This window comes from Cygnus olor, chromosome 1 (assembly GCF_009769625.2).
Source record: "Cygnus olor isolate bCygOlo1 chromosome 1, bCygOlo1.pri.v2, whole genome shotgun sequence".
NCBI classification, from domain to species: Eukaryota; Metazoa; Chordata; class Aves; order Anseriformes; family Anatidae; genus Cygnus; species Cygnus olor.
This window is the reverse complement of record NC_049169.1, coordinates 106,715,118-106,742,539: the sequence shown is the minus strand read 5'-3', so window position 1 is coordinate 106,742,539 and position 27,422 is coordinate 106,715,118. Positions and strand designations below refer to the sequence as shown.

Sequence of the window (27,422 nt, the reverse complement as noted above, 5' to 3'; positions counted from 1 at the left end):
AGAGGACTGCCTGATAGGAACTTGGCCTCAGCCAATTTTACTAGACAAACGCAGTGTCAAATCAACAACCTATTAATGGCTTGTACGAGAGCCTGTCTCTTCTGCTATGCAGGTATTATTTGCTTGGTTGGGATTCTTTTCCCTTCTTCCCTGAATTCCTATTTCATTCACCTCACACTACAGAAAAGTAAGATGAGCACAATAAAGCATTTTCCATGCCACTGCACATAAGCAACGAGTGGTTACCAGCCTGTGTCCATTTCTCTTTCTGCTTAGTACTTATAGACCACGTATCACTTCTGTGGCCTATTAAGCCTAAGATGACTTCAGCAAAGGTGAATTCTTGAGCTCTCGTGCATAACGATGATTTAAGCAGTGCTTACCTATAAATAAAACAATAACCCTATGCATACACCAAGGAAGGATCCAAGAACAAGGCACAGACTTTGACACACAAGATGTCAGCTTCTTTTCAGATTGCTACCAGCCTATTCTTAATTTGTCTTTTTCCCCGCTTTAAATAGTGATGACTATAACTTTCGCTTTGCCAGATTAGGTTCTCAAGTTGCAAGTTCTTTACAGTTGTATTTAAAATAATAAAGAACTCAACATAAGCCAGTATATTTTCTAAATAGCTATATCAAAATTACACTAAATAAACTGTTCACTAAATTAATATACAATACCACCAAAACTCAAAAATAAAAAAGCTTACTTTTCCTTTTCAAAAGGAAGTAGAGGTCTATTAAAAAAAAAAAAAGGATATATATAAAAAAAATTGGTTGCGTTTGATTCAGTGTTTATAAATGTAACAGATGACAAATAAACACTGCATATAAAGAAACGCTTTTAAGAGCATGAGTAAATGAGTAAAACATGATTTGCCACAAGTTCTCTGCTACTTACTAGCTCTGACCAAAACTATTGTCACAATTACCTATTTTCATATATCTATATATATGTGCACACACGCCTTCCTCATGACCACTGTATTTTTAGCCTATGGTAACTATGTATATATTTTCCAGTCAGGAAGAAAACCCTATGTATTCTCCACAGGAAGAACATAACCATTTCCTTAAAATCCCCCTCGACATTAAAGAAAGCTTCCCTACAATGATTAAGCTGACCAAAGCACTTTACAGCATCCAGGGATGCTGGAGCTTCCCTTGTCACAGGAAGTACTGAAAACACAGCATAATCTAACTTCCTCTCCAAATGAATCCTCAGAATCACTCTGGAGTGCTCCTGAAATTTTAGAAAGATGTAGAGATGAACCATTTGAAAGGTGGCTATTTGTAAGACAAAATATCTACTCTTCTGTAGATAACCAAATTATTTTTCTTCTGTAAGAATCTTAATCATACATGTTATTTTCTTAATTAATATGGAATTGATTTTATAACTGATGTAAATCTTGTTCTCCTGACTGTCGTGATATGAACTCCTGTAGCTAGCATCTTAAAAATACATTTCAGAAAGTTGATACTGTACTTATTTTGTTCTGAAGAACATTTCCTTTCTTCAGTGACGAAAAGCAGCAAATTAGCAAGTCAGCAAAGAATACTTCTTTGCAACAAACTACAAAATTGTGCATGAAGAAAACACATCATGCAAGCTTTACACAAGCTTATCCATATCTTACAACCAAAGGAATAAGCCACACATACATATGTGTGTACATGTAAATAAAAATGCAAAATACTTGAGTGTTGACTTTACCTATCAAAATGCCTCCACTGGTTTTTTTTTTTGTTGTTGTTGTTGTTTCTTTGTTTGTTTTTAACATGGAAGTAAAGCAAACACTAATACAGTTATGCTAACAGAGCTTTTGACAACCCCCTTGCACTTTGAAGGCACCTATGCATGGGTACTTATCAGTTAAACAGCCACCCAAGTGCTTATATCAATTTACATACGAAACACACCACAGTTCAGTTTCGAAATACTTAATGCATATCTATAGTTGCGTTTTTTTTAAATGAATGACTCATCTGATTTAACTAGCTTTGATGTTATGTTTCTACAAAATAATAATAAAAATAATAAAAAAGTGGTCCAGTTCTGCTTGTTACTCTGTTGCTATAACATACTGCCACCAGGTGGAGATAATTTAATAAGAAGCTGCCTATTAACGTATAGAGACAGTGGGGGAAATTTCATAACCTGAAATTGTTATTCTGAATGAAACAAGAAGTGAAAAGAGAGCCTTAATTAAAACCACTCAACTCTGGCATATACTTTGTCCCTACCTCAAATATTAGTTTAATAGAGCCCAAATCTTGTCAAAAATAATCTGAAAGTCCTTGCAGACTTGATCTAAGAAGTTCAGAACACATAGGAGCTCATTGTAAAGGCTCAGCAGCAGTCACCAAGCCAGAGAACCACTACCAATGCAACCCCACAGCACCGTGCCATTTCCCTGGGGGGGGGGGGGAGCGAGCACCCGCTTGATCCGCTTGATGCAGCTGAGCCAGCCCATGGGACGAGCAAGGTGAATGGCTGCTTCTCCAACACACGCAGCAGAAACCAGACCACCATTGTTCTGTATTTTAGGTGACAATAGCGAAACAGCAAGAACAGAATGTCAGAGACAATACAGGGCTGCTCTCATTTTGTGAACAGGACCGTTTCCCCCCCTCAAGGCGTGCTGCGCCAGCAGCACTGCGTAACTTCATAATACAGTGCACAGACAGCAGTCGAAGAGATCTGCTGTCAGGAGGGCTGTAAGAAGTCAGGTTGCTGGGAGAGTTCACTGTCAGCTCCATTCCAAAGCAAAATTACAAGCAACAAAACTTCAATTTAGCTCTACTGCAAATGGAAAGCAAGGGAAAGATGGAAAGAAGGAAGAACGCTTTTTCATTTTATGTGCCCAACTGTGCATTTACATAGATTTTCAGATATTTAGTATTTCTAGGAAAAGGAAACAAACAAAAAAACCACCCATGACTAAAACTGGTTATCAGTCTTTTCTTCTTGTTTAGCATGTCATTCCCTATTCTTCATAACAGTTTCATTTTGGTTTAGACCTTCAGGCCTTTAAATAAATAAATAAATATTCACCCTCATACTTAATTGCTCTTCAAAGCACCTGCTTTAGATTCTTCTTTCATATTCATCTTTTCCGAGTACATACTTGAGAGCGTTCTTTTTGCTTTAATTTGTAATCCACAATTTCCTCTCTTGGCAGAGAACACAATATAACATATACTGATATCAGGATAGATAAGAAATCTTTAATTATACATGGCTACATTTATTTAAAACAGAATGGTGACATTGCAAGCGGAGACTAAACAAAAAATGAGTTAAATTAAAATATTTACACTGTGGTCTTTAAAGACAAGTTTTAATAGGTCATAAAATGAAGCAGCAGCTATGAAAATGAAGATTGTGTGTTTTAGACAGTTTGTAAAAGCCACAAATCTTTCCTAAATTAGAAGTCTCTCATTGGGTTAAACATTTAGAGAACTTAGGTTGAAACCCTGTGGTTAGCATTTTGAAAAAGAAGTTGAAGATTCAGGTCTACTAAGGGATCATTGATGTAATGATTGAAGTAATTACTCCATTGAGTAAGGAGATATTAAATTGGAGTTATCATACCAGTTAATGGTTTTCCAGGCTGATACTAAATAATTTGAACATGAACCAGAACTAGAAACCAGGTGTTTCCAGCAACTTGAGAACCCCAAGTCTCTATTAAATGCTAAAACCTCAGGTACATGAGGCTGTCAACTGAAAAGTGATTACAGGGAAGCCGTACTAAATTAGCATCTTCTAAACTTACAAAAGCTCATCTACCTTGCAAACTGTCATCTGTTTTCTTTCTGCATGCTGGGGTCCAAGATTAATGCTCAAACACAAAGGCTAGACATTCAAGCAATTACTAGATGTTGAACAGCGTTCAACATAATTTTTAAAATATAATTTAAAAAATGGTAAATGCTCACCACAATCTGTAATTATAAATAACGTACTTTGATACATACGGATAGTTTGATATACTTCCGTGTAATTTATTTCCTCTACTGATTTTAGTGATGCAAATGAGATGTTTCTGATTAGAAAAACATGGCAGATATATGATCTTAATGTTAATTATTATTAAAATATAAAGGACAGAGCAATGCAAGTTTAATTTAAAGCCCAAACAACTTATAGGTGCTATACTCATGCAAATCAAAGTGGAAGAAGGAAATGTTTATTAAGTTACAAAATTTGGACAGCTTGTTTTGGTAAGGTTACTGCTGTTTCATAAGAGCGGGCATTAAACAATCCAGACTACCATCACATTCCATTTGTTCTTCCTTTTTAAGGAGATTATGGTACTAGACTTCAACATGTTTGATGTAATCTACTTGCGAGCCACTACGACTCCTCTTTTTAAAAAAAGGCAAAGTTGCTTCTACAGCATTAATTGAAACTATAAATAGAGCATGTGCAGGAGAATATCTGCCTGCCTTCTGCAATTCCCATTTTCTGTGCTAGTTGGCAAGTCCAGAAAAGAAAAAAAAACAGCTAAATTGAATAAAATAATGACATTGCCTATTGACAAAGCAGAATTTTGACTGGCACTTGTGATGTGTTAAACCTAAGCCTTTGACTTCTGGCAATTGTGCTCTACCTTCCCTATACACATTATTTTAATCTGGTTACTTACACATACTATAGAATCATAGAATCACTAACATGAAACTATGTATGATCAGCAAAATGGACAAACATGTACAGCTAATTGCTGCAAATAGGCTTTTACAGTTCAGAAGACTGTCATCTTACATTGAAAAGTACCGGTACCTAGACCTTGAGTCCTCTGCCATAAATGGCTATCTATGATGTCATTACTAATCAGTGCATTTTTCTCCTATGCTCTTTTATAGTCTTTATTCATATAACTCCTGTAAATTGGAGGGAATCTATTTTAATGTTCTTCATGAAAACATCGTGAATATATATTAAAGAATCAGACATTTTTTCCTGTTGTCTACTCTTTTGCCTAAAATCATATGCCAAATTCAAGTTATTCTATATTTCATAACTGTCTTATGATTAATGAATGGAATTGACAGTTCTGAGTACTTCTCGTTGCGGACAGTATGATTCTCCAGCACCTCATCATTAATTGTTTAAAGATGTACACAATAATCACAAGTAAAATTATTGCTCTTTGAGATGAGTCATCTTTCAGATCATCTCTGCACAGTACACAAATAACTGATCATTTGATTTTATTTTTTCAGTTTGATGAAACTTGCAAGGCTTTATCAGGTGGGTTTTTAAGCATCCCTGAATGGTTTGGTCATCTATAGAAAATTCTGCATACACAATTCGCACTTCCATATTTCTAACGGTTGTCCCATTATTTCTGTCGGTTATCAACTGCTACTTATTTTGTTAAGTCAAGGCATCTACAAAGCATCTTTTAGAGTGTAAGAGTAAACCCTATAGCCATACTTTCAAAGTACTACTGAAACACTACCTATTTTTAATCTTAAGTTCTGGACTAAATTCAAAGAACCACAGAAAACTTCGGGTTGGAAGATACCTTAAAGACCATCCTGTTCCAAACCCCTGCCATGGGCAGGGACACCTCCCACTAGACCAGGTTGCCCAAAGCCCCATCCAGCCTGGCCTTGAACACATCCAGGGATGGGGCATCCACAGCTTCTCTGGACAACCTGTGCCAGTGCCTCACCACCCTCACAGCGAAGTATTTCTTCCTAATGTCTGATCTAAATCTATCCTCTTTTAGTTTAAAATTATTACTCCTTGTCCTATCACTACGCTCCCTGACAAAGAGTCAGGAATTACTCATTGATAATTCATAATGAGATTATGACATGAATGAAAAGGTTAGGCATTAGACCAGTTGCCCAGAGAGGTGGTTGAATCACCATCCCTGGGGGTGGACAGGTTGGCCGTGGTGCTTATGGACAAGGTTTAGTGGGTGACATTGGTGGTTAGGGAGTGGTTGGACCAGATGATCTTGGAGGTCTTTTCCAACATCTGTGATTCGGTGAGAACAGAATTAATTCTCATTGCATGGTTAATCATTGAACAGCTTTTATGTATCTGAAAGTTCCAGAAATAATTTCTGGAACAAACATGTTATTATTTAGCATGGGTTACTTAAATGGTTATCTGTTGTTACATGATTAAATTGTAAATTTAAATATATTTTTTCTTTAATATATAAAAAAGAGGAGCAATTTCAGGGTTCAATTCCAAAAAGTACTCAATCAAGAATGCAGCTAAAAACGATCTTGTCCTGATACTGTAGCTTCTGCACTAAAACATGGCCCTCATATTTCTTTCGTTCTTAAAGTCATTTAGTTTATACAACCATTACTTTTAAGGCTGTTCCACACTTTCATTGTTTTTATTAGATGAATGTAATCTTTACATTTTCAGACCAAAATTGTAAAGTCAGACCATACCCATTTGTTCCTGCACTGAGCACATACTTCAGCTTCAATAAAAAGCAATTCTCCTCCCTTCCAGTTAAAACTCTGGAATTTTTAGAGACTCCAACCGTATCCCCCTCTACTTTAAAGGAAACAAGTCAATCATCTCTCATGTCCTCATGCCTTTTTTCTCATCTTGCAGGAACATATACTGTTGAAATCATGGAGCAGATTATCTTGAGTGTCATCATGTGGCACTTACAGGGCAACCAGGCGATCAGGCCCAGTCAGAATGGGTTTATGAAAGGCAGGTCCTGCTTGACGAACCTGATCTCCTTCTACAACAAAGACACACTTAGTGGATGAGGGAAAGGCTGTGGATGTGGCCTACCTTGACTTCAGTAAGGCTTTTGACACCGTTTCTCACAGCATTCTCCTCAAAAAACTGGCTGCTCTTGGCTTGGACTGGCGTACGCTTCATTGGGTTAAAAACTGGCTGGGTAGCCAGGCCTAAAGAGTTGTGGTGAATGGAGTCAAATCCAGTTGGAGGCTGGTCACTAGTGGAGTCCCCCAGGGCTCAGTACTGGGGCCAGGGAAGTGGTTGTCACACCATCCCTGGAGGTCTTTAAGAGACGTTTAGATGTTGAGCTTAGTGATATGGTTTAGTGGAGGACTTGTTAGTGTTAGGTCAGAGGTTGGACTGAGTGATCTTGGAGGTCTCTTCCAACCTAGATGATTCTGTGAAATGGACCAGTAGAATTGTGTACAGCATTAAAACCTGATTTAATTGGAATCTCGGACATCAATGATATAACCACGTAAATAAAATCAGTTATTATATATACACATATACAGCCTTGCAAATCGTGTTTCAGAGCAGCAAGTCTGCTGTACTGGCCAGACATCTTTCTTCTACCTTTTAAACAAAGGTAGAACATTGGCAAATGAATCCCCAGCTTCATGTGAGCTCTAGGACCTTGAGCAACCTCGTCTAGTGGAAGGCACAGGGTTGGACCTAGATTGTCTCTAAGTTCTCTTCCAACACAAACCATTCTGTGGGCTTACGATTTCAAGACCAAGGGATGTAGATTACCTGCCCATTCATTTTGGCTTCCACTTCTATCAGAAAAACTTTCCTACCATTATCCCCACTTTCCAGTTCCTCCCTGCTCTTTTTTTCTTCTTATAAAATCATTGCAGTAACAAATTTCTAAAGCCCTGGATTCAAAAATGCATTGGATACCCTAGAAATTGCTTCACTGTAACCAGCATGCTCAGGAATAGTTACAATAAATAGTGGTAGAAAATAATAGTGAAGGCAGTTGAGATTTCAGAAAAACTGAGCTGTAGAACTGAGCTGTGATTAACTTTACTGGAAGATAGTTTGGATGCCAGTCCAGAATTACTGTATTTCTTGATGCATGCATCCCAAATTGTTTTGTATCCTGAGACTCACAGATTTTCCACCATGAGATGAAAGGGTGTGGGGAGAAGGAAGAAAAAATGTGTCACAGGAGAAGAGTGCCATGCCCGTCTTCCACAACACACGCTGAGTAAGTTGAGGACAAACAAATCCTGCTCATGACTCACAACTGCTGTGCTACAGATACTACTGTTCTGAAAAATTATGCACTATAAACATAAAAGTTCTGACTCATGTATAGGGAAAGTCACTGTCTAGAGACCCTTATTAAACTGTAATCCAGTGTAAGAAGGGAGCAAGGAGAATGGGAAGGTGGGTGAGGAAGGTGCTGGGGAGTGCAGAAGGAATAAGCCCTAAAGGAATGGGTCTGCAGATCCATAATCTACACATTTGGTAGAAACACAGCTAGCGCACAGGGTGCCCCCCTATCAATGAATTAAGTAGTAAAATCCTATTTCACAAATTGATACAGAAAGTCTATGTTCTCTAGCTATGCAGACAGACCACCTATTTTCTCTTTGCTTTCTTAAAACAGAAAGCATACAAAACATTTATCTTATGTAAAAAGAACTGAAGCAAGTGGTAATTCCCCCCACTGCCCTCCCAATTCCTTGCATGTAAAAATTCACCCAACAGTATAGTTGGCTTTCAGTAGCTAAAGTTCCTCTTCTAACTCAAAGCACACATTTGGTAAATTACTGATGTGTATTTTCCAGTGGTTTTTGTTTTTATAAAACAGTACAAATTTTCACCTCCTGTTGGTTTGACATTTCATTGCACCACATCCTCTATCTTTGCTATGCCTCATAGCACATTCAAACCTTTCACTTACTGTAACTTCAAAATGACAGGGGTCAAATCAGCCAGTTAATAATTCTGCATCTCTGTAGAGTTCTAGCATCTGTCATCACTGTGATAAAACAGCAGAATCTGCTTTCTTATGAGATCAGTGACATCTGTTAGACAGCCTTTTTTATTTTAACTTACTACCAATATTTCCACATTAAGTTCTGTGAGACAGAATATAGAAAAATACAAATTTTCAGATCAGATGATGGAAAAAGAAGTTTTACATACACTAAAATTCCAGTCTGCAGTGCAAGACTTACAATTTCTGCTGGAATAGTTGATAAATTTAGGAAAAAGGTCTACATGAACCTTAAAGAACTAATTACGCACACACTTAATATTTATTTTAAAATATTTACAGCTAACAGTTCATTTTCTACTTGCAGAGTAAAATTTACCAAAAATAATACAGGCAAAGCATGAACATGAAATTGTGACTTGGTGCAGAGGTATCTACAAGCAAAACCAGACGTTAATAATTAGAAAATGTCTGTTGAGGAAGAGTATCTTTAATTCACCCCTCTAAATGGTGACTCTGCACTTTACGTGGATAACTTTCATATTCCCTGGCTCCCTGAATAAGGTAAGGCATTTCCTTTCTTGTGATATTCTTTTTCTAACCAATATTATTCTAACTGTCCCAGACAATTTTTTGTTGTTTTGCTTTTCACTTGAACAATAATTTTAAACATTACTCAATATTTAAACACTTTATTGAAGGTGACCTGTAACTAGTCATAATTTTGTAACTTCATCATCCAGTGATTTGGCATGTTTTGATTTGAACAATCATTTAAGTATTTTTATCTACCTAAAAATCCCTCCTAGAGCTTATTCCCCCCCCCCTTCAGTAGTTTTAGTACCCTGAATATTTTAAATACAAAGTGTACAGTACTTCCCTTTCATTTGAACTGTTCCTGCCTTTTAACTAGCTGCTAACTAGCCAAGAAACAATGAACTGTATTTGTTACAGCTGACACATTCAGAAGTTAATCGCTGACATAGGTTTGGCAGCTATCCCAGTACAGGAAAAAAGAATGTATGGATTAGAACTACTTTGCATTCTGGTCAGAAACACACACTAGCAACATGACAACAAACTTTGCACTCAAAAAGATCCCTGTTTTAGAAGGCTGCATAAAAGGCTACAGATTAAATAAAAGATCTAGTTTACCAAAATGACAGATTTTAGTGTACAAAATCAACAATCAAGGTTAGAAAAAACAAATACATACTACATGAGACAAATTACAACTTCTAATAAAATGATAGCTGTTCCTGTCAAGCAGCTTAAACATGAGAAAAGACATTTTCATCTAAGTAACAAGAAGGACACTTTTTACTAAGACACCCATATCATTTGTGAAAAGCATTTAAAAGATGCACAGGCTTACAAGCATTCAGTTTAAGTCTCCCAAAAATACCACACACCTCCCTCACTGGAGGGGACGCTAATTAGAGATCAGAGAATTTTTTTCAAAACTACTCAAGTTCCAACTGAATAGAGAATTCTGAAAATATTTTTAAAAATATTCAAGAAAGCACACTCGGGATTCAAAATGCCATTTCATTTGCAAGATGAACCCAATTTAAGTGTTACTCATGGTTCTGTCAGCCAATGACCTTGCAACTCTGACCAAGTTGCATTACCGTTCAGTGCTGAGTTACTCTACTGGCATATGCTATCAGTATCCTAATTTAACGTGTTTGTGTTAGCATAGGCTATACTTTTCTTCATGTGAGTAGTCCCTGTGGGAAGAAAGAAACACATTCTTCTTTTCAGCATGTGGGACCCAGGAGAAGCGTAATCCATCTTCGACCTCTAACAGACCTCTGCAGGGCCATGTGTCCATGTCTCTCACACTGCAGGTAAGGAAGCTTCCCAAAACATTCCTTTCAGTATTTAAGCGAGCATACACTGAAGAAAACCCAAGCACAGGGAAAGTTAAATAGAAGTTGTTACTGACTTCAGAGAACGAACTACATAAATCCATTTGGAAGGCACATCATGATTTCTGCAAGTCATCTGGGGAAGTATGAATATTCATGTGCACTCAGCAGGAGGTGGTGATTGATTTTATGAATTTATGAAATATGATTGGTTTCAAATATGTCATTTCAACAGCCCTTGGATGTAGGTTGAAAATTTCAGCAGTAGCTTTCAATCTCAACCTCTCCACATTGTCAGTGGTTAAAACAAAGAAATTCTGCTATATCCAAATACATTCAGTTAAATACAAATTACATGAGCTACCTGTTGAAGTTAACAAGTACCCCAAGTACAGCTGCACACTGTACCTCTGTTCTTCTTGCAATCCCCCTCGTTCCCCCATTATTCTTTTCCAGGTCTCTGAGACTTGACTTTAAATAAGTTAGGCTGCTGCTTATATAGCTAACCCAATTTGCAGCAATTGATGACTTCTTACTTGTGCAAACGATACAGGGAACACACAAGTTCTGGCCCTGTAATTACCCTGTTCGCTCTTTTGTGCTAGGAGATCAGGGAGTGTATTCCAAACAGCATTTCAGAGCCCTCACAATTTCTACTGTGTGGATTAAAGCACTTAGACTGTAACAGCACTCAGTGCCCTGTAAAACACTCATTCAAAATGCCTGCATAAGTAACATTATTGCCTGTTTTTATGTCAACAGATGATCAAATTGATTTAGTACTATATGACCCTCAAACACATTGCAAAGACAGCTACGCAAACACTATCCCACTTTTAAATATGAAGGGAAAAAAAAAAGACTCCAGAGGACAAACCTAGGCCCATCTTGATTCCAAAAATAGATACAAAACTCAGAACTACAGATATCTAGTCTGCCAATTTTAGTAAGTGGAGTTTGTAAGAAAGAGGGGTGGGGGAGCTTGGTCAGGTTCTGAGCCTGTCAATCCTGGCAACATCTTTCTTGCCCAATTTCAAACACTTGCAGAGTTAGCAGTCCAACAGTCACAGCCAGCCATGAAGGCCAAAACAGATGGTTTGGCCACAGAAAGATGACAATTTGGTTGCTCATTTTCATTCATCAAAGGGAGAAATCATTAGTGCTATTATTTCAAAACTACCAAAAATAGGTACTTTCTGATGCAGAGTCAGAATAGAGACTAGAAAATATAGAAAAATATTTAAACACAGATCTTACATAATCTCTAGATTATTTTTTTAATGTAGTTTCCCACTATTACCCTTTAAAAATAAGCATTCCAGTTGCTATCTGCAGTTGCTATCTGCAGATTTAAATAAGTATTTCTGGGGATACTCCTTAGGATCCTCAAGGAATGTCAAGTCATCACACACACCAAACACACTGGCCTCAGATAAAACTTATTTAAGACAGAGCTGCTGGAATCAGTGAGCACACCCCTAAAGAACAACAGTGAAGTCAGTTTACAGTCACTGCAGATTTTCATGCCACTGTTGGCTCTGTATCTTAACATTAAAGAAAAGCAGGGTGATTGTTAAAGCACTGGACTAAAATCAGGACAGCTGGTTCAGTTCTGGATTTACAATGGACTTGGTCTGACCTTGATCATGTTTCCTTCAGTTCATGTCAATAAAAAAGGTAATCTCAACAAAATTAAGGGGAAAAAATGTATCCACGGGGTAAAATTGAAATATTTCCATTTCCCAGGCTATGACAGAACTTCAGCAAGATCCACCATACTAAATGAGGATTATTGGCTAAGGTGCAACATTAACTCTTCTTTCTGGTGTCCGAATTAGTCAATCCAGAGTACATACTGCACCACATTAACTGGTGAAATTCCTGAGACACAAATGAAGTACTTCATATTAAGCCACAAAGCTTCACAATAGGAGAACCTGGGTTTCCTGCCTGCTAGTAGTATTCTAACAAGAACACTCTCAGATTTCATTAATTAATTATTCTCTATTTAAATGGATAACTACTGACTAAAAATTGGTATTCAATGTACCAAATTTGATCTATGAGTTTATTTGAAGAAAAAAATAGCTTGAAGATAATAAAAAATAATTAAAATAATGACTTTTAAGCTCAACATACCTTTCAAGAATTACTAATGTAATAAAGCTGGGTTTTCCTTTCTCACTAGTAGTTCAGTTCCTCTAAGTTATACCAGTTTGAATCTAGTACTGGACTTTTACTTCACAAATATAACCTTCATAGGTACTCTCACACCAATGTGCCACAGTAAGTGCCCCTAATAAAAATCAGTAGAATAAAGTTAACTTGGCTTTCTAGAATTTATGGAATAACATCACATATTAGAAAAGATTGTCCTATTAGGGCAACACACTAAAGCCTGAAGAGACCTGAATCAAATTTGTTGCCTCTACTTAGGTCATGCATGCACTGCTGTGGCCCAAGCTAGTCGTGCCTATAACACTGTTAGCAGGGTAAGTGTGATACAGAGAGGCCTTAACTCAAGCCTGGAAACAATAGTTTCATTTGTTGTAAGCATGTCATCTATTTACTTGAGTCAGACATTTTCCTCCAGTTCTCCTGCTCCTGAGGAGAGTGGGCACTGTATACCATAAGGACTATGCTGCGCCATTTAGATTTACTGGTTTAGGTCTTCCTTAGCTTGAGCTTCTGCCTTAATCTTGCTGTGGGCATGCTGACACAAACTTTGGCAGGCAGATGCAAGCCCTGAGCTGGTCAGATGCAACCTAATGGTGATCTGTGCATCTGTAATTACCACAACACTGTGCTAAATGTTAATCAGCCATGATGACAATTTGTTCAAGCCGTGACACAAGAACAGCAGTTTTAGTTTATCTGGAGCTAGTTTGTGCTCAGTTGACTGGGAGCATGAGCAGGGTGAGTTTGCATCTGCCTAGGAAAGGCCATGAAGACATGCCTGATAACTCCCTACTTTTTCTAGCAGTGGGACTTGGTGTCATGAGGCTTCGCACATTTCATGCTGAGGGTTCCTCAACATTATTGATATCTGGTGGCATACACGTTCCAAAGACAAGTGTACAAGAAGCAATTTTAGCATGCATGAATAATACTGTATATATAGTTATACAAAACACATTGTGTAGAAAACCCTATAAAGACGAAAAAGAAAATGGTTCGAGTTCTCTGACCTGCAGAAACTATTCAGAAATAAAATCCAGAAAGTTTCCATTCTTATTTAGCCTTTAGCTACTCTCTCCAGAGAAACAAAGATGCTATTTGTGTCATTTACAATAACAGACTTCACTGTGTGGAAGTCTATGCATATGACATTGAATGGACAGACCACATACTTTTAGAAAGACAGATACTTTGAAATCTATACTCTTATAACAAAAAATGTGTTTTACTTGTTGTTTGTGATTACCAGCAGGTCACATACTTCATTTTTCAATTGAATCAGTACCTTCCCCCTATTTTTGCCACATTATTCCATAGACCACATGCCTTAACAAATGCAAAAAGGCTGGAACCTTTGTGGAACTTTTACCACAAAAATATTTATCTCCATTACATCATACCTCAAATACGCAGCTTAGATTGTGCAGTTACACCATGCAATGCAACTGAAAGGAAGTACTGGTAGAAGAGAGAAATCCTGCCAAATGGAAGTAGGGCAGAGCTGAGTGAACTCAATGAATCTTTGAGAAAGTTAACTGTTTCCATGCCCCTTTTTACTTCTTGTAGGACAAGAGGACTCCAAAGGTACTTTTATAATGGAAAGACTAAAAATTAAAAATATTCTTTATGTAGCCATGAATTAAGCCTTACATAAAAATACTGCACAACTAAAACTTAGACTAACAAAAATGTTTGGTTTGTACAAAAGTGTTTATCATGAAAAATAGCTTTTGCTTCACTATGCATTCTTCCTAAAAAAATGCTTAGAAAGGCTACTACTCTTATTTTTGCTGTTTTAGTAATTCTTTGTCACAGATCTGCAGCTATTTTTAGAACTGAATTTTAGAAAACAAGGTATCTAAACTCTAACATATTGCTTTTTAAAATTGTGATAATTCAAGCAAAATAAACTCAGAACATTCATGTCTATCTGCATGTGGCTACAGTTCAAATTAAAATATGAAAACATAGCTATTCTATATTTTTATGAATCTAATGAACAGTTATGAAAATGCCTGCATTGCCTCTAAGATTGTCTTCCAGTCTTAAGAATAAAATCTTTCAGAGCCATTATGTGAAACTTGGTAAGATACATTAAAATACACCTACACTATGAAAACAGAACTTTTTTTTATTAATATTTTTGGACACATTCCCCCCCAAGGGGGAACAAAACAATTTTAAAAAATGAGAACATCTTTCCTTTGAGGAAAACATATTAAGTATTTGGTTTTACCTCCTTCCTGCTACCAGAGTTTCCACTCTTTTTCCCTGATTAGAGGAATCAGTGTTTTAATAAAATGTCCATGAACTTATTTACTAGATTCATTACACCGTTTTTCCTAAGTAAAAATAGAACATCACCACACAAATTGATTGCTTTATAGGTTCACAAATACAGATGTTACTACTTTAATACCTGCAGTTCACATGTAATAGGTTTAGTGTGGTAATGAACAACACAAAAGGTTTTCTGCAGGGCTAACATTCATTGACATGGTTATAAACGGAGAGTACCTAGAAACCTTTCAGGACTGAATTTGGTGATCTCAATAGTCTAGAAAACAGTCACAAACACATTTAAGGTGCATTAAAGCAGCATTAATATTTACTAACCACAAGTACACAAAGATTTCCTTAGAATAGCTCTTACAATAATATTTATATGAAAATGTATTATACTTCTATATTTTCAGTTTATTCAATGGCTACAGGTGTTTTTTCTGGTTTAAAACAGTCACAGAAAAACTGTTATCAGAACTCACCTATCCAAGAGCACAAGGACTTTTCTCTTGTAAAGGAGTATTTCTTGGTTTTATTTATTTAAAAATTAGTTCAGAGTAGATAAAAATAAAAGGTTTACTACTCATAGGAAAGTATTTCTTTTCATCAAGATTTTTATAGGAAGCAATATCTTCCCCAGCCAGATCTGCTCTTCCATACATAAAATCAAGTGTTTGATCATGTACCTAGGGAGTTTAAAAAAGCATATATATATATGCTATCAGAACACAGCACCTAAAAGGTTACATGCACAAAATGAAACTGGTGATTCCCAAGGTCTCAGAACACAAACAGGAATCTTTTGACTTGTTTGCATGTGACAGAAATAGTGAATATGATGTTAGAAAAGAATTTTGACGTTATCAGTAAGTAAGCAAATCGCAATTTAATGTTCTTTCAGCACTATCATGGACTCAGAAATAAAACCTACCACAACCATCACATTAAATGAGTATCTGTAATTTTACTTCTGAGAATGTTAAAACTTAGAATACGTCTACAATGGCTTTAGGAGAACTGTACAGCAAAACATCATCTACAAGTTCTCAAAACCAGCAACATCAATTCCATTTATGCAGGCCTTATAATCCACAGCCATTCACAGCAATGTAACATGAAGGTACTGGGGAGGATTATTTTGACTAAATACTAAAAGCTGTTGAACCCAATGTCTGTAACTGCCATAAACTGGCACAAATCCATTTAATATCTTATCATTCAGACAGAATGCTTACAGACCTACAGCCATGATCTGAATACTGAACATCCAAGGAGCAGGTCTGACTGGTGTCACAAAGCCACAGACCAAAACAAACAAGTAAATCAAATGTCTCAAACAAAAACAAACAATTTTTTTTAATATTGAATGGTAAACTCCCCAATACAGCTATAACCAGGGCAGCAAGAACCTAGTGACACACAATGATTAACCGCACAAAGCTCAACGTTCTCATACACTCCCAGAGGGAGAACATGAAATCAGCAGCTTACAGTAAGTCTTTGGCTTTATTATTAAGAAAACAGTGCACGAGGCAAAAAAGGATATTTTTATCTATCTTGAATGGAACCTGTCATGTCAGAACATCACCTTGGTTCTGACTTCTGTGTTGCTGGATTACTGCTATGCTTTGTCAGTGCTACTTTATAAACATGCCCACTACGTAGACATACATAAAGTTAGAGCTTGATTTTCTATTCTTCACTAAATCAGAAATGCCACATACTCACATGGGAGTTATACAACTCCTGAAAGCTCCAATCAGGCCCTGAAAGCTGCAATCAGTACAAGCCCCGTAACAGCACTCTGGGTGCACAAGTCTCCCATTGACTCCAGTGGGAGTTCCATGACTGCAGGGGTTTAATAGTTCTGTCAGCAGAACTCATCTCACATTACAGCTTATTTTAAGAAAATTCTGTTAGGGCTAAAGATAAATGTAGCATTTGTATTACACTACAGACACTGTTTATTGGAAGAAGTCTGCATTTAGTTCTCATAAATCTAAAGTTAGAATATTATTCTACAAACACAGAAAGCACTGGAGCACATGAATTATTGCATTATTTATAAAATTCACAAATTATTACTGATGGCAATGCCCAGTTAGGTATAATTCATCCTGAATTTCAGATCCCAGATTAGATTTACAGAATTAGAATTCAGGAACAAAAAGCAAAAACACAAACCAATAAAAGCAAACCTATTGTGAAATATGGATGTCTGACAAAATCATTTAGGCGATTAGCATAAACCAGTGTTCCACATTTTCATCTCTGTGGTTCTCTATTTTTCTCATATACACAAATAACTAATTTAAGGCCACATTTTTAAAGAACAATTTTCATTCACTTTCGAAGAGATGTAAGTGATGAAAACAGAGAAAATGTTTTTGACAACCAAGCATCTGAATTTTTGAAGTTTTACCAGGAACAGCTAATTTATTATTATTCATTTATTTTTAAAACTTACAGACAACATCTATTGACACCAGCAGAATTTGCAAGAGGTACCAAGGACAAAACTCTGGTAATTCTTACTGCATTCAGAAATAGTATCTGCTACGAACACCTACTAACAGATGAGAAACGCTGAAATATTTTCCAGAAAGTACCATTCAGCAATTGGAGAATGATTTTCCCCTATGTCTTAAGAACATTTACATGAAGAATGCCTTTGAAGCAAGTCATTTGAAGGGATCTCCTGGGACATTCTGGAGACCCACTAAATGTAATACTTTCATAAATAAAGAACCATCTTAAGAATAATCATGCTTCTTCCTTCTTACTCTTGGAATGCTCCAGAGTCACTGCTTTTTTTGACCAGAAGTTGTATTTTGTACTGAAGATTTTTGTAACCTGTTTATGTCCATTTACTCAGATATCATGATTGCCTTTAAACTACCTCAGCACTCTGTGTATTCATCCCTGGAGCCACCTTCTTCGTAATCAAATCTCTCAGCATTCATTTTGGTATGTTAACTACTCAAAAGCTTCAGCCCCCACCCCATGTGTGAGGCAGATCTTGCAACATCGATTACAGGAAAGAGAACAGAAAAACACACAAAATACCAAAAACTCCACTTATAAGCAAAGAGGCTGCTTACCATCAGCCTGATGGAGATCAGCTTAAAATTCAAGTACTTATTTAATAGACTTTAACATCAAGTAAGATAACCATTACCAAAAGGCTAGGAAAACACAAAATACTGAAAAAAAGTAGGAAAGAAACAGCAAACAAAACAAAGTGTATTTAAACCTTTGGAAAGTCCGTGAATATAACATGTAGCTCTGATCCCCTCACAGAAGAGATGCGGAGCACATGACATCACAGAAAAGATAGGTAAGGAATTATTTGTATTCCTTACATTACCGTATTCCTTACGTTACTTGAAACACTGCAACATGACTTTTCAGGCTGCTTTCTGCCTTTTCCTCAGTCATTGACACAGTGCACCAAATAGATCAAAGTATCACCAGCTTTAAGAACAAATTCACATAGCAGGGATCTGTCAAGATTATTAAGGAAGATCACATAGATGTTACCCAACATATCCCTGCATGCTGTAGGATGCACTGACAGAAGTATGACATCATTCTTGCTCTGCACTTACTGTTTCTTCATGCATTGTCTTACAGTCTTTAGTCCCTGTCAGACCAGGAGGTCACTGGAGTACATGAACCTTCGTTCTAATCCAGCAGGCACATTAGTTTGAGTTTAGTAACTTTAAAAAAAATGCTGTATTGCATTACTCCTGTTAACTGGTCTTCACTATGTTTAATACACACACCTTCTTTTCTACCCTCTCCCCGAGTCGCTGGGTATTTAGCTTATTTTGCTTTGACCAATTAACATAATGACACAGTATTGACATAATAACATTGCAGTTCTAATTGCATCTTTCCTGTCGGAAAGAAGAAAAATTCATTGTACATGATCAGTACAGAAAACTGTTCATAATAAGATACAGAATTACCTCTCCCTACCTGCTCACATCCACCTGCAACACATACTACAAGGATCTCCATACACTGCATTAAGCCTCTTTTTAAATCTGTTATTTTAATTATAGACCTGACTTCTAACAAGCCAAGTTCAGCTGTGGTACAATGGTCTGTGAAGTTAATGGGTTTGCAATTGCTTGCAGCTCTACTGGATATTGTGCACCACGTGGTAGTAGCAAGAAAATTGATGGCAATGGTTTTGTTTTCAAACTGAATTGAGATTATGTTCCAAATGGCACCACTTGGACAAAGTGATGAGGATAGCAACTCCTTGTATGAGTTACATACACAAATTCCAGGTATGAATTTCAGCTTATAGCCAGTCCAACAATTTGTATTGTTTCTTAAGCTACAATTGCAACAAATATTCTGCTTAATATTAGCTAACTGGAGAAGTCATTTTGAGAAGAGAATTTTCCTTCATGACATAATATATATTATTCATATGCTACAGGTATATTACATTTTACTTTGAATATTTCTGATATGTGAAGTTACTCAACCACCTCTGTCTGCTGTGTAGCAATTCTACTCAATCAGAATACTAAATAAAACAGTGTACCCTTCAAAAGGCACAAAAAAGATTTAGATAAGAAGAAAAATATAGACTGTGCGAATAGAAGAGCCACTTTTCCCCTCTCCCCCACGTTCTTTCTGGAAAAGTCACTACATCTTAAGTAAAAGTGTTGATGTTTTATGCTTTTTATGGAAAACTTGTTCTTGAAGGAACACACACAGGACTTGGATGAGAGGAAATTTATTACAGTCACGATAGGGAGGAACAGAGAAGCTGACTAAATCCCCATAATATTTAATGGAGCTTTGCAAGTTTCTGGACATTTTCCATCCATGAATTGGCCATTTCAGATCACATCATACTTACACTGTGGTAAACAGCCGTGGTTAACAGCTGTCCAGGCTTACTGAAATTATTTGTTCAAACATGTTTTTAAAAGACTCAATCATCCTGCTTGCAATGCTACTACATTAAAAAACAGGTGAAATCAAACACCTGCTTATTTCTGTTCCAAAAAAGAACGTAGAACATATAAAACATTTTACAAGTTTGTTTTAAATGATAGTAGAGCTATTATATAGGTAGAAACCATGTAATGAATTTTTAATTGATACACTTTGTTATTTAACTCCTTCCCCAATTAACTTACATGAGACAGTAAAATAATTACTTTTAAAGAACTGGCCCAGTTTGGTTCTCATGCAAACAAGAATCTTCAGGCAGTGAAAATTATCCTCTAACTATGATCAGTAGAGTTTGGCCACAATGTCTATAGTCATCTTCATATTTAATAATTGCCTTATAAATGTCTCATTCCATAGTAGATCTTACTTGTTGAATGACCTGAGTTATAGCCACTACTACTGCGGCATGTCATTAATGATCCAAGTTTTGATGCATAGAGATGAATTCTGTTAGGAAAATGGAAATTTCCTAAATAATAACAGCATAATAAATGGAAAGTGTCATTCCACATCATGCTTTTTCGTAAGTGAAAGCTAGTCACCTCCTGCCACTTCAAGAGATGCTTTCACACACTGCACAGCCTAATCAAAAACCCACTGCAGCCAACTGACTCCTGCTCAGCACAGCAGCTTCTGCATTAGTGCAACCAACAGCGCTTCCATGGAGTTACTCAAGTGCAAGTCATTTAAACCAGATGTGGGGTTCTCGTTAGACAAGGTTTTCTAAAAAGTAGGCTAAAAGTAGGCTTGTGTATGTAATATAATTGTTATATATAATATATATAGTTGTTATATTGTAATATTTTAATAATATATTAGTATATATATTTATATATAATATGTATGTAATATATTGTTATATTGTAATATTCTTTGTTGTTTCCTTTCTACATAATCTTTAAGTAGGTTTTAAAACGAGTTCCTGTTCCACTACAAGAAGATTTTAGTATCATAAGCTGTCACCACAAATAGCTATAGCCAGGAAAAGTAACTCTGTTCATTTTTTTTCATTCCTCTAACTTATTCATTCAAGAAATTAAAAGTTTGATTCTGATCTCAGCTACAGCACGGCAAATGCCTTCTCCGATTAATGAAGCCAGTCAAATTATATCAAATACTATAAAAATCTAACTATAATAAATAAAAGAAGCTTGGTACCTTTGTTTTTGAAGGCCTCATTCAAGCTGTTATAGCATGGCATGGGAAGCCTGAAGAACCTTGCTAACTTAACTCTTCATTGTCTTGACATCCTCTAAAAATATCTAAATACATACAACCACAGTATTAAGTGAAACTGAGCTAAAACACAGTGAAAAGATTTTGTGAAAGACTGCAGAATTATGTTGCTGAAGCTGGACATCCTCAGATTGAGGTAACAGCAAGAAGTACTTTGAATGCTCTACTTACCAAGGAAAATTATTTTGAGCTTTAAAAGAGATAGATATCAAAAACTGAGTGATTTCAGCCAATTAGCTACCCTAGAAAGCACTAAATACACTAAGGAGGGAAAAAAAAAAGACAGGGAACAGGACATTATTAGGTCAGAATAAGGTCATGATTAATTGATCATTTTAAAACAAAGAGTAATAATACGATTTGCTACATACCAATATGCCTAGATCTAGCATATTGCACCTAAATGGGCCTTCAAATTTGAAGCTATCAGGTAGGTTATCCATAAGCTCTCTCCCAATTCTCTTTTATTTCCAAACTTCAAGAGCCATGAAAAATCAATTTCAAATGGTCTGTGACATGTAAAACCTTGTGATATGCTTCAAGCATACTGCCCTTACTTTATGAAGCTAAGGTATGCTCTTAAAGGGAGAAAGAGCAAAACACCTGGCATGTTACTTCACAAACTATTTAAAATATAAATAAAAGTATAAATCCATATTGTCTATCTAGAGAAGTCAGTCCTAGTCTTTCAGTAATGGATTTTCAACTCATAGCCACAAATGACTACGTAGTTAGAACATGTGTTTCCCAAAATGTCATATTAACTTGATTATGCTGGAATCAGATGGCACATGCTGAATGTAACTGGGGGATTACTGGAATAAATTGGAAGAAAATCAGTAGGCAAATATCAATCATCTGGGAAAAGTGCCTCAAATAAAAAAGGTCAATGAAAGGGCAAATAAATTCAGTATTTGTTCTCAAATTTATTTTTAAAAGGCTGTGAAAAGCAAATAATACATAAGTTGGTCATACCACCACAGTAACATTCCCACAGATGAGAATAATTACCTAAATAAATACACAAACCACTTTGCAGGAGAAAGACAGTCAAAATGATACTGTTCAACATCTTACAAAAAATTTCAAAGCTTTAGCTCTACAGCTTTATATTTCATACATTTCATGATTTAAAGCCACTGCAAACAATAAAAATATCTCTAAATAAAGCATTTTGTATAGAATTACATGGAACAAAACCCCATATATTTCTTACCAATCCATTCTTGACACAATCTGCTGAACATCCCAGTTTATTTTCAGGCAGATATTTTGATTTTTGTCGTCACTTGAAAAGGAGTTACACAGCAAACCAAACATTCCTTTAACACCTTTTTTTTTTTTTTAAGAGTGAAAAGGAGTGAAGGCAGACTGATTTATTTTCATCTTATTGCAGTTGTATAAATCAACTGGTAGCAGAAAATAATAGCTACCTGAAGTCATAAACATTTCAGATTTCAGTTTACAATTAGAGTAAAATATTAGTTGCACTTAATCCATTGGACAAACTGTGATTGACTTCAAAAATTCCAAATTTCATGTATTCTGTACACAAAAAGCAGAAAGAAGCAAGACTCTAGGAAATCACTACACTGCGGCAAATAAGATGCACCTGCTAGCAACTGTTTTAGGGAACATTCCTTATTAACAAACAGTACCTTAAAAGCACTTGTACAGAGAAACTCTACATCAAAACCAAAAGTGAACTTGCTATCAAAGCAGCAAAGAGAAGAAACTTCAAGCACAATGATTGAATAAGTACTCACTCATACAAATCTTCTGCATTAATACAAAATGGATTAGATCCTGCAAGCGAAACATTTTCTATTGCAGCTTAACAGAAATTTGCTAACCCAAAGAACTGTATATTATGCAGAGTGATAGAAGAAATAGGATTTAGTGATCTGGGAAGGTGTCCATTTCATTCACTCTAAGTCAGTGTCCCCAGACACTGTTAAAAACCAATGAAGTCTACTCTTCTGAGTAGACTATATCACTATACATGCTAATCACTATATCACTATACATGCTAAAAGGCAGAGTTACAGAGAGGAGCTTTTTCTTTATCGCCTACTTATTTGTTAAACCAAACCTAATTAATTTTGGGTCTTTCAGTTTGGGTAGTTTTGAAAGGTTAAGGAAACATCCTTTTGTTTTAGCACAACGACATGGCCAGTTAAATCCCTCCCTTGTGATGAAACAAAGAGAGGAAATATTTGGTCTCGTTAGATAATTATGGCATTCGTAAGCTCTTAAGTGAGCTGGGGGGGGGGGGGGGGGTGTTGTCAGCTACTTGCTTTCAAACTGCTCTGATTTTCTGAAACAGCACAAAGCATCACAGTTTCCTTGCCCCAGTCTTAGACAACAGCATTTTGCAATGAAAAAGCTAGTCATTCTTCATGAAATCTGCTGCAGCTATATGCTCAGAAATGCAAATCTTCATCCTAAAATTTTCAGTATTTAGGAAGCAAATGATCCAAATCCCGTTACTGGGTTTTTCTCAACTGTCCACACTATCTCTACTTTAAATAAAATCATAATTATCATATATCAACAGGGTAAGTCCCCAGAGTTTCTGGAATAGCCTCCCAGATTACTTGCATCATTTCAAGATATCTCAAGATTACTAAGAGGAGGTGTCAAAAAAAATGCAAAATAAGCCCCTCACCAAGTCAATGCTTATTTTCAAATAAAAAAACCTGTAGAATCTTCCTCTCCCCTAGCAACCTAAGTGGCAATATTTTTCATATGCAGATGTTTCTCCCACTCTCATTTGCTATCCCCTATTGTGGATTGAGGCTATTTTCCACAACCACTCCAAAAATCTTACTCTTCCCACCTTAAAACAATTCACTTTTTTATAAAAAGACTTTTCTCCATTGAGTTAACACTAACAACTTACTGTCAATATTAGATTTATTGAGCTTTCATCCTTCTCTTTCCATCTCCCTCCCCTATCTACCCTGCTATCGTTTTTAAAACTCAGAGTAATGGCATGTAGGATTTCATTCCATTATTCACCCCCTGACGTTTGCGATGGTCAGATACTGAAACTATGTAATCTTTCTACACTGCAGTAACCACACTCCACAAAGTAGCTTTCTGCCGCTCCTCCGTGAGAGAAACGACGGACCGTGTCTCCACAACCATTACACCCAGGTGGGTCAATGGTAAGACCGAAGGATGCTTTTCCCTTCTCCTCCTCCTTCGCCACCCCAGCGATGCTGGAAAGCCTCCGCACCGCTTCTGAATCACTAATCGGGAGACCTCCAGAGCTCGTCCCGAGGTGGCGAAAGCAGAGAAGTCTCTCTCCGCGAATTGCGAGCATCTGGTGGTTCCTCGCTACTTCTCGCCCAGACAAAATGTCTGCGCGGCAGGAGGTTTGGAGACGAGCTCCTGGAAGGCGGGGGCGCTGGGAGCCGCAGTCCCCACACCTTACGGCTGGGCGCCCCCCGCCCATCACCCGGCGCGGCAGAGCCCGCAGCCGCCCCCCGCAAGGCGCCGGCAGGTACCGGGGCGGGACCCCGGCCCCCGCCCCGCCGCCCCCTGCCCAGCCCGGCTCGGTCCAGCCCGGCCGGGCGCCCCCGGCCCGCTGCCGGGCGAGGCCCCGTCCCCAGCGCGGGGCAGCAGCCGGCGCGGCCGTGGAGCTCTGCCGCCCCCTGCTGCAAGGCCGGCCCGAGGGATGGATGCTCCCCGTTCGCGCGGGGCGCGTTTTCCATCGGTACCACCGCTATTTCCCCCTGAAACCTCCTTAAAAACAGGTGGCGAGCGATGCGGTGCCCTCGGGCGGTGGGCACGGCCCCCACGGCCAAAACTCGCCGTGGCCACCCCCGTCCCCGTCCCCCCCCCAAGCCCCGGTGCCAGGCGCCCCCGCCCCGCGCACCTGCCCCCCGCGGGGCCCAAGCTGCTGCCTGCGTGCGCACCCCCGTACGCGGCCGCAGCGCCTCGCCGCCGCCCCCGGGGCGAGCCCAGCCGGTGCGGTGCGGTCGGGGTCCGCCTGCCCGCAGCCGTCACGGGAAGCCCTGACGTGGAGAGCCCGCGGCAGGTGCCTCGCGGGCTCCGCGGCGACACTTCTCGGCGGTCCCCTGCGCGGCGCCCACGCTGCCTTCCCCTCCGACAGGCAGCGCGATCCTCGACAGAGTCTTTCTTAATTATTTTTTTTTATGCCCTCCCACATTTATCGCCACAAAAAAAAGGCAAAACCCCGTGCGAAGCAGCTAAGTGCACCGAGCACCTTCCAGCTTTTTTTCTCCCTTTCCTCACGAACGCCTCCTCTCCCCGAGGGCTGTTATAAAAGGGGAAGGGGGCAAATGAGGCAAGTTTGAGGTCCCTTCTAATCCGGTTCCAGCAGGACGCAACGCTTCGATTTTTCTCCGTTTCCTTCTCAGTTACGCTAACCTGAGTGACGGAGCGAGGACACGGCATAGGTACGAATAATTCAGAAAGAAAAAAAAATAAAAAGCAGCAACCCCACTCCTACCTTGCCCGCTACTGAGGAGTAATCCGAGCAGGTAGAGAGGCAGGAGGCTCATGTTCAAGAGCTCACGCCGGCGGACAGTTCCAAGTTAGAGGTGCTCAGCCCAGGCCAGCCCCGCCACTGCTCTCTCCCTCCCGCCCAGCCCTCCCGGCCGGCCGTGCCGTGCCGCGCAGCCCCGCACCGCGCCGCTCGCCAAGTGACTGGGGTCGCCTCGCCGCGCCGCACTATATCGGGGAGCCGGCGGCCGCCGCGCAGGGGGCGGGCACACGGCGGTCCGCGCGGATCCCTCCGCCTCACACGCACGGATGAAATGCTGACGAGCCTCAGCGCGATTCTTCCGCCGCGGGCTCGGAGGCTGCCTCTCTCCCCTCCTCCTCTCCCGCCCCGGGGGACGAGGCGAGTCCCGTGCAGCATCCCCGCGGAGGCTGCTCCCGCGCCCGAGGGGAGGCAGCCTGAAGGGAGAGGCGGCGGCTCGGCTGCGGAGCCCGGCGGGAAGCCCCGAATCCCCCGGGAAGGAAGAGCCGAGCGCGAGTGTGGCGCACCGAGGGGCTGGCGCGGCTCCGGTAGCCCCCGCCGCATCCCTGCTGTGTCCCCCTAACGGCTGTCCCCCAACGGCCGCCCGCCAACGGCTGCCGCCCATCTTTAGTTAGGGAGCGGCGGGCGCGAGGCGGCCGTGTGAGGGAGCGGCCGGGCGGGGGGCGCGGGGGCACGACATGGCCGCGGCTCCTGCCCCTGCCCCTGCGGCGGGTGCATCTGACGGCTCGCGGCCTCGCACCTCTGCGTCTAACTGTCCGGGAATTCACCTGCGTTGACTTCTGTTAGTAGCACGGAAAAAAAAAAAAAAAAAAAAACACCTCTGCTATTTACGACTGTGTGCGAAATAAAACCAATAAAAAATAAATTGCCTGCCTTCTCAGTGCTTCAGTGCTGTCTTACCTATAATCTTACTTTGTAAAAAACAAAAAGAAAATCCTACTCGTAAGTAAAGAGGTGAATTGTCACCCAGCTTGACTTTGAAGAGGTAATTTTTTTTTTCTTGCATTAATTAAGTTATGGTCTCCAGAGCAGCTTCTACAAATTTGCCACCTTACCACCTGTATGATACATACAGGGAGATAGAAGTGGATTTATATTAATGTGGAACAGTGGAAGTAGTTAATAAAAGATTAATCCATATTAACACACCCCTAATTATTTATTTATTTATTTATTTATTTATTTTTCCCTCTTTTCAGCAGGATTTTGGTTTTAGGGAGGGGCAGGGAGACAAGAAATCCCTCTGCATAAAACTTTTACAAATGCCATCATTCAGCTTGACTCCTGCTGCACAGAACTCTTACAAAATTATGAAATATGGGAGGAAGAAATTGTATAGTTAGCAGACCTTGCTGGGATCAACAAGATACATAATTAAAACCCAAAGTCTTTCCTCAGAAGAGGTTGTTTCAGTATACTTAAGGACAAGTACAGCAAGTGCTGGTTGAGGGGACAGTGAGAGTTTTGTACCATTTTTTGGTGAACCTACACTACGTAGATCAGAACGTTATTGCTTAATGATGTACCAAGTGACTCCTCTCTTGAAAGTGAAGATTTTTTTTAAGGTATTATAAAACAAACAGATTTGTTTTCATGTATCCTTATGTGTGCATGGAACTGTAATTCTTCATATCGTTTTGAAAATCCAAACTATGGCAGCTTCAGC

General features: G+C 38.8%; 1 protein-coding gene across 1 annotated transcript in view; it reads right to left on the bottom strand.

Moving 5' to 3' along the window:
- Nucleotides 1-25,895, bottom strand: part of NCAM2 (neural cell adhesion molecule 2) — a 285,939-nt gene extending 260,044 nt beyond the window's left edge. Inside the window, exon 1 of the mRNA XM_040576190.1 lies at nucleotides 25,724-25,895. Coding sequence (XP_040432124.1) covers nucleotides 25,724-25,775 — 52 coding nt within the window. The 5' untranslated portion in view covers nucleotides 25,776-25,895. The remainder of the gene's footprint in view (nucleotides 1-25,723) is intronic.
- Nucleotides 25,896-27,422: the final 1,527 nt, after the last annotated feature.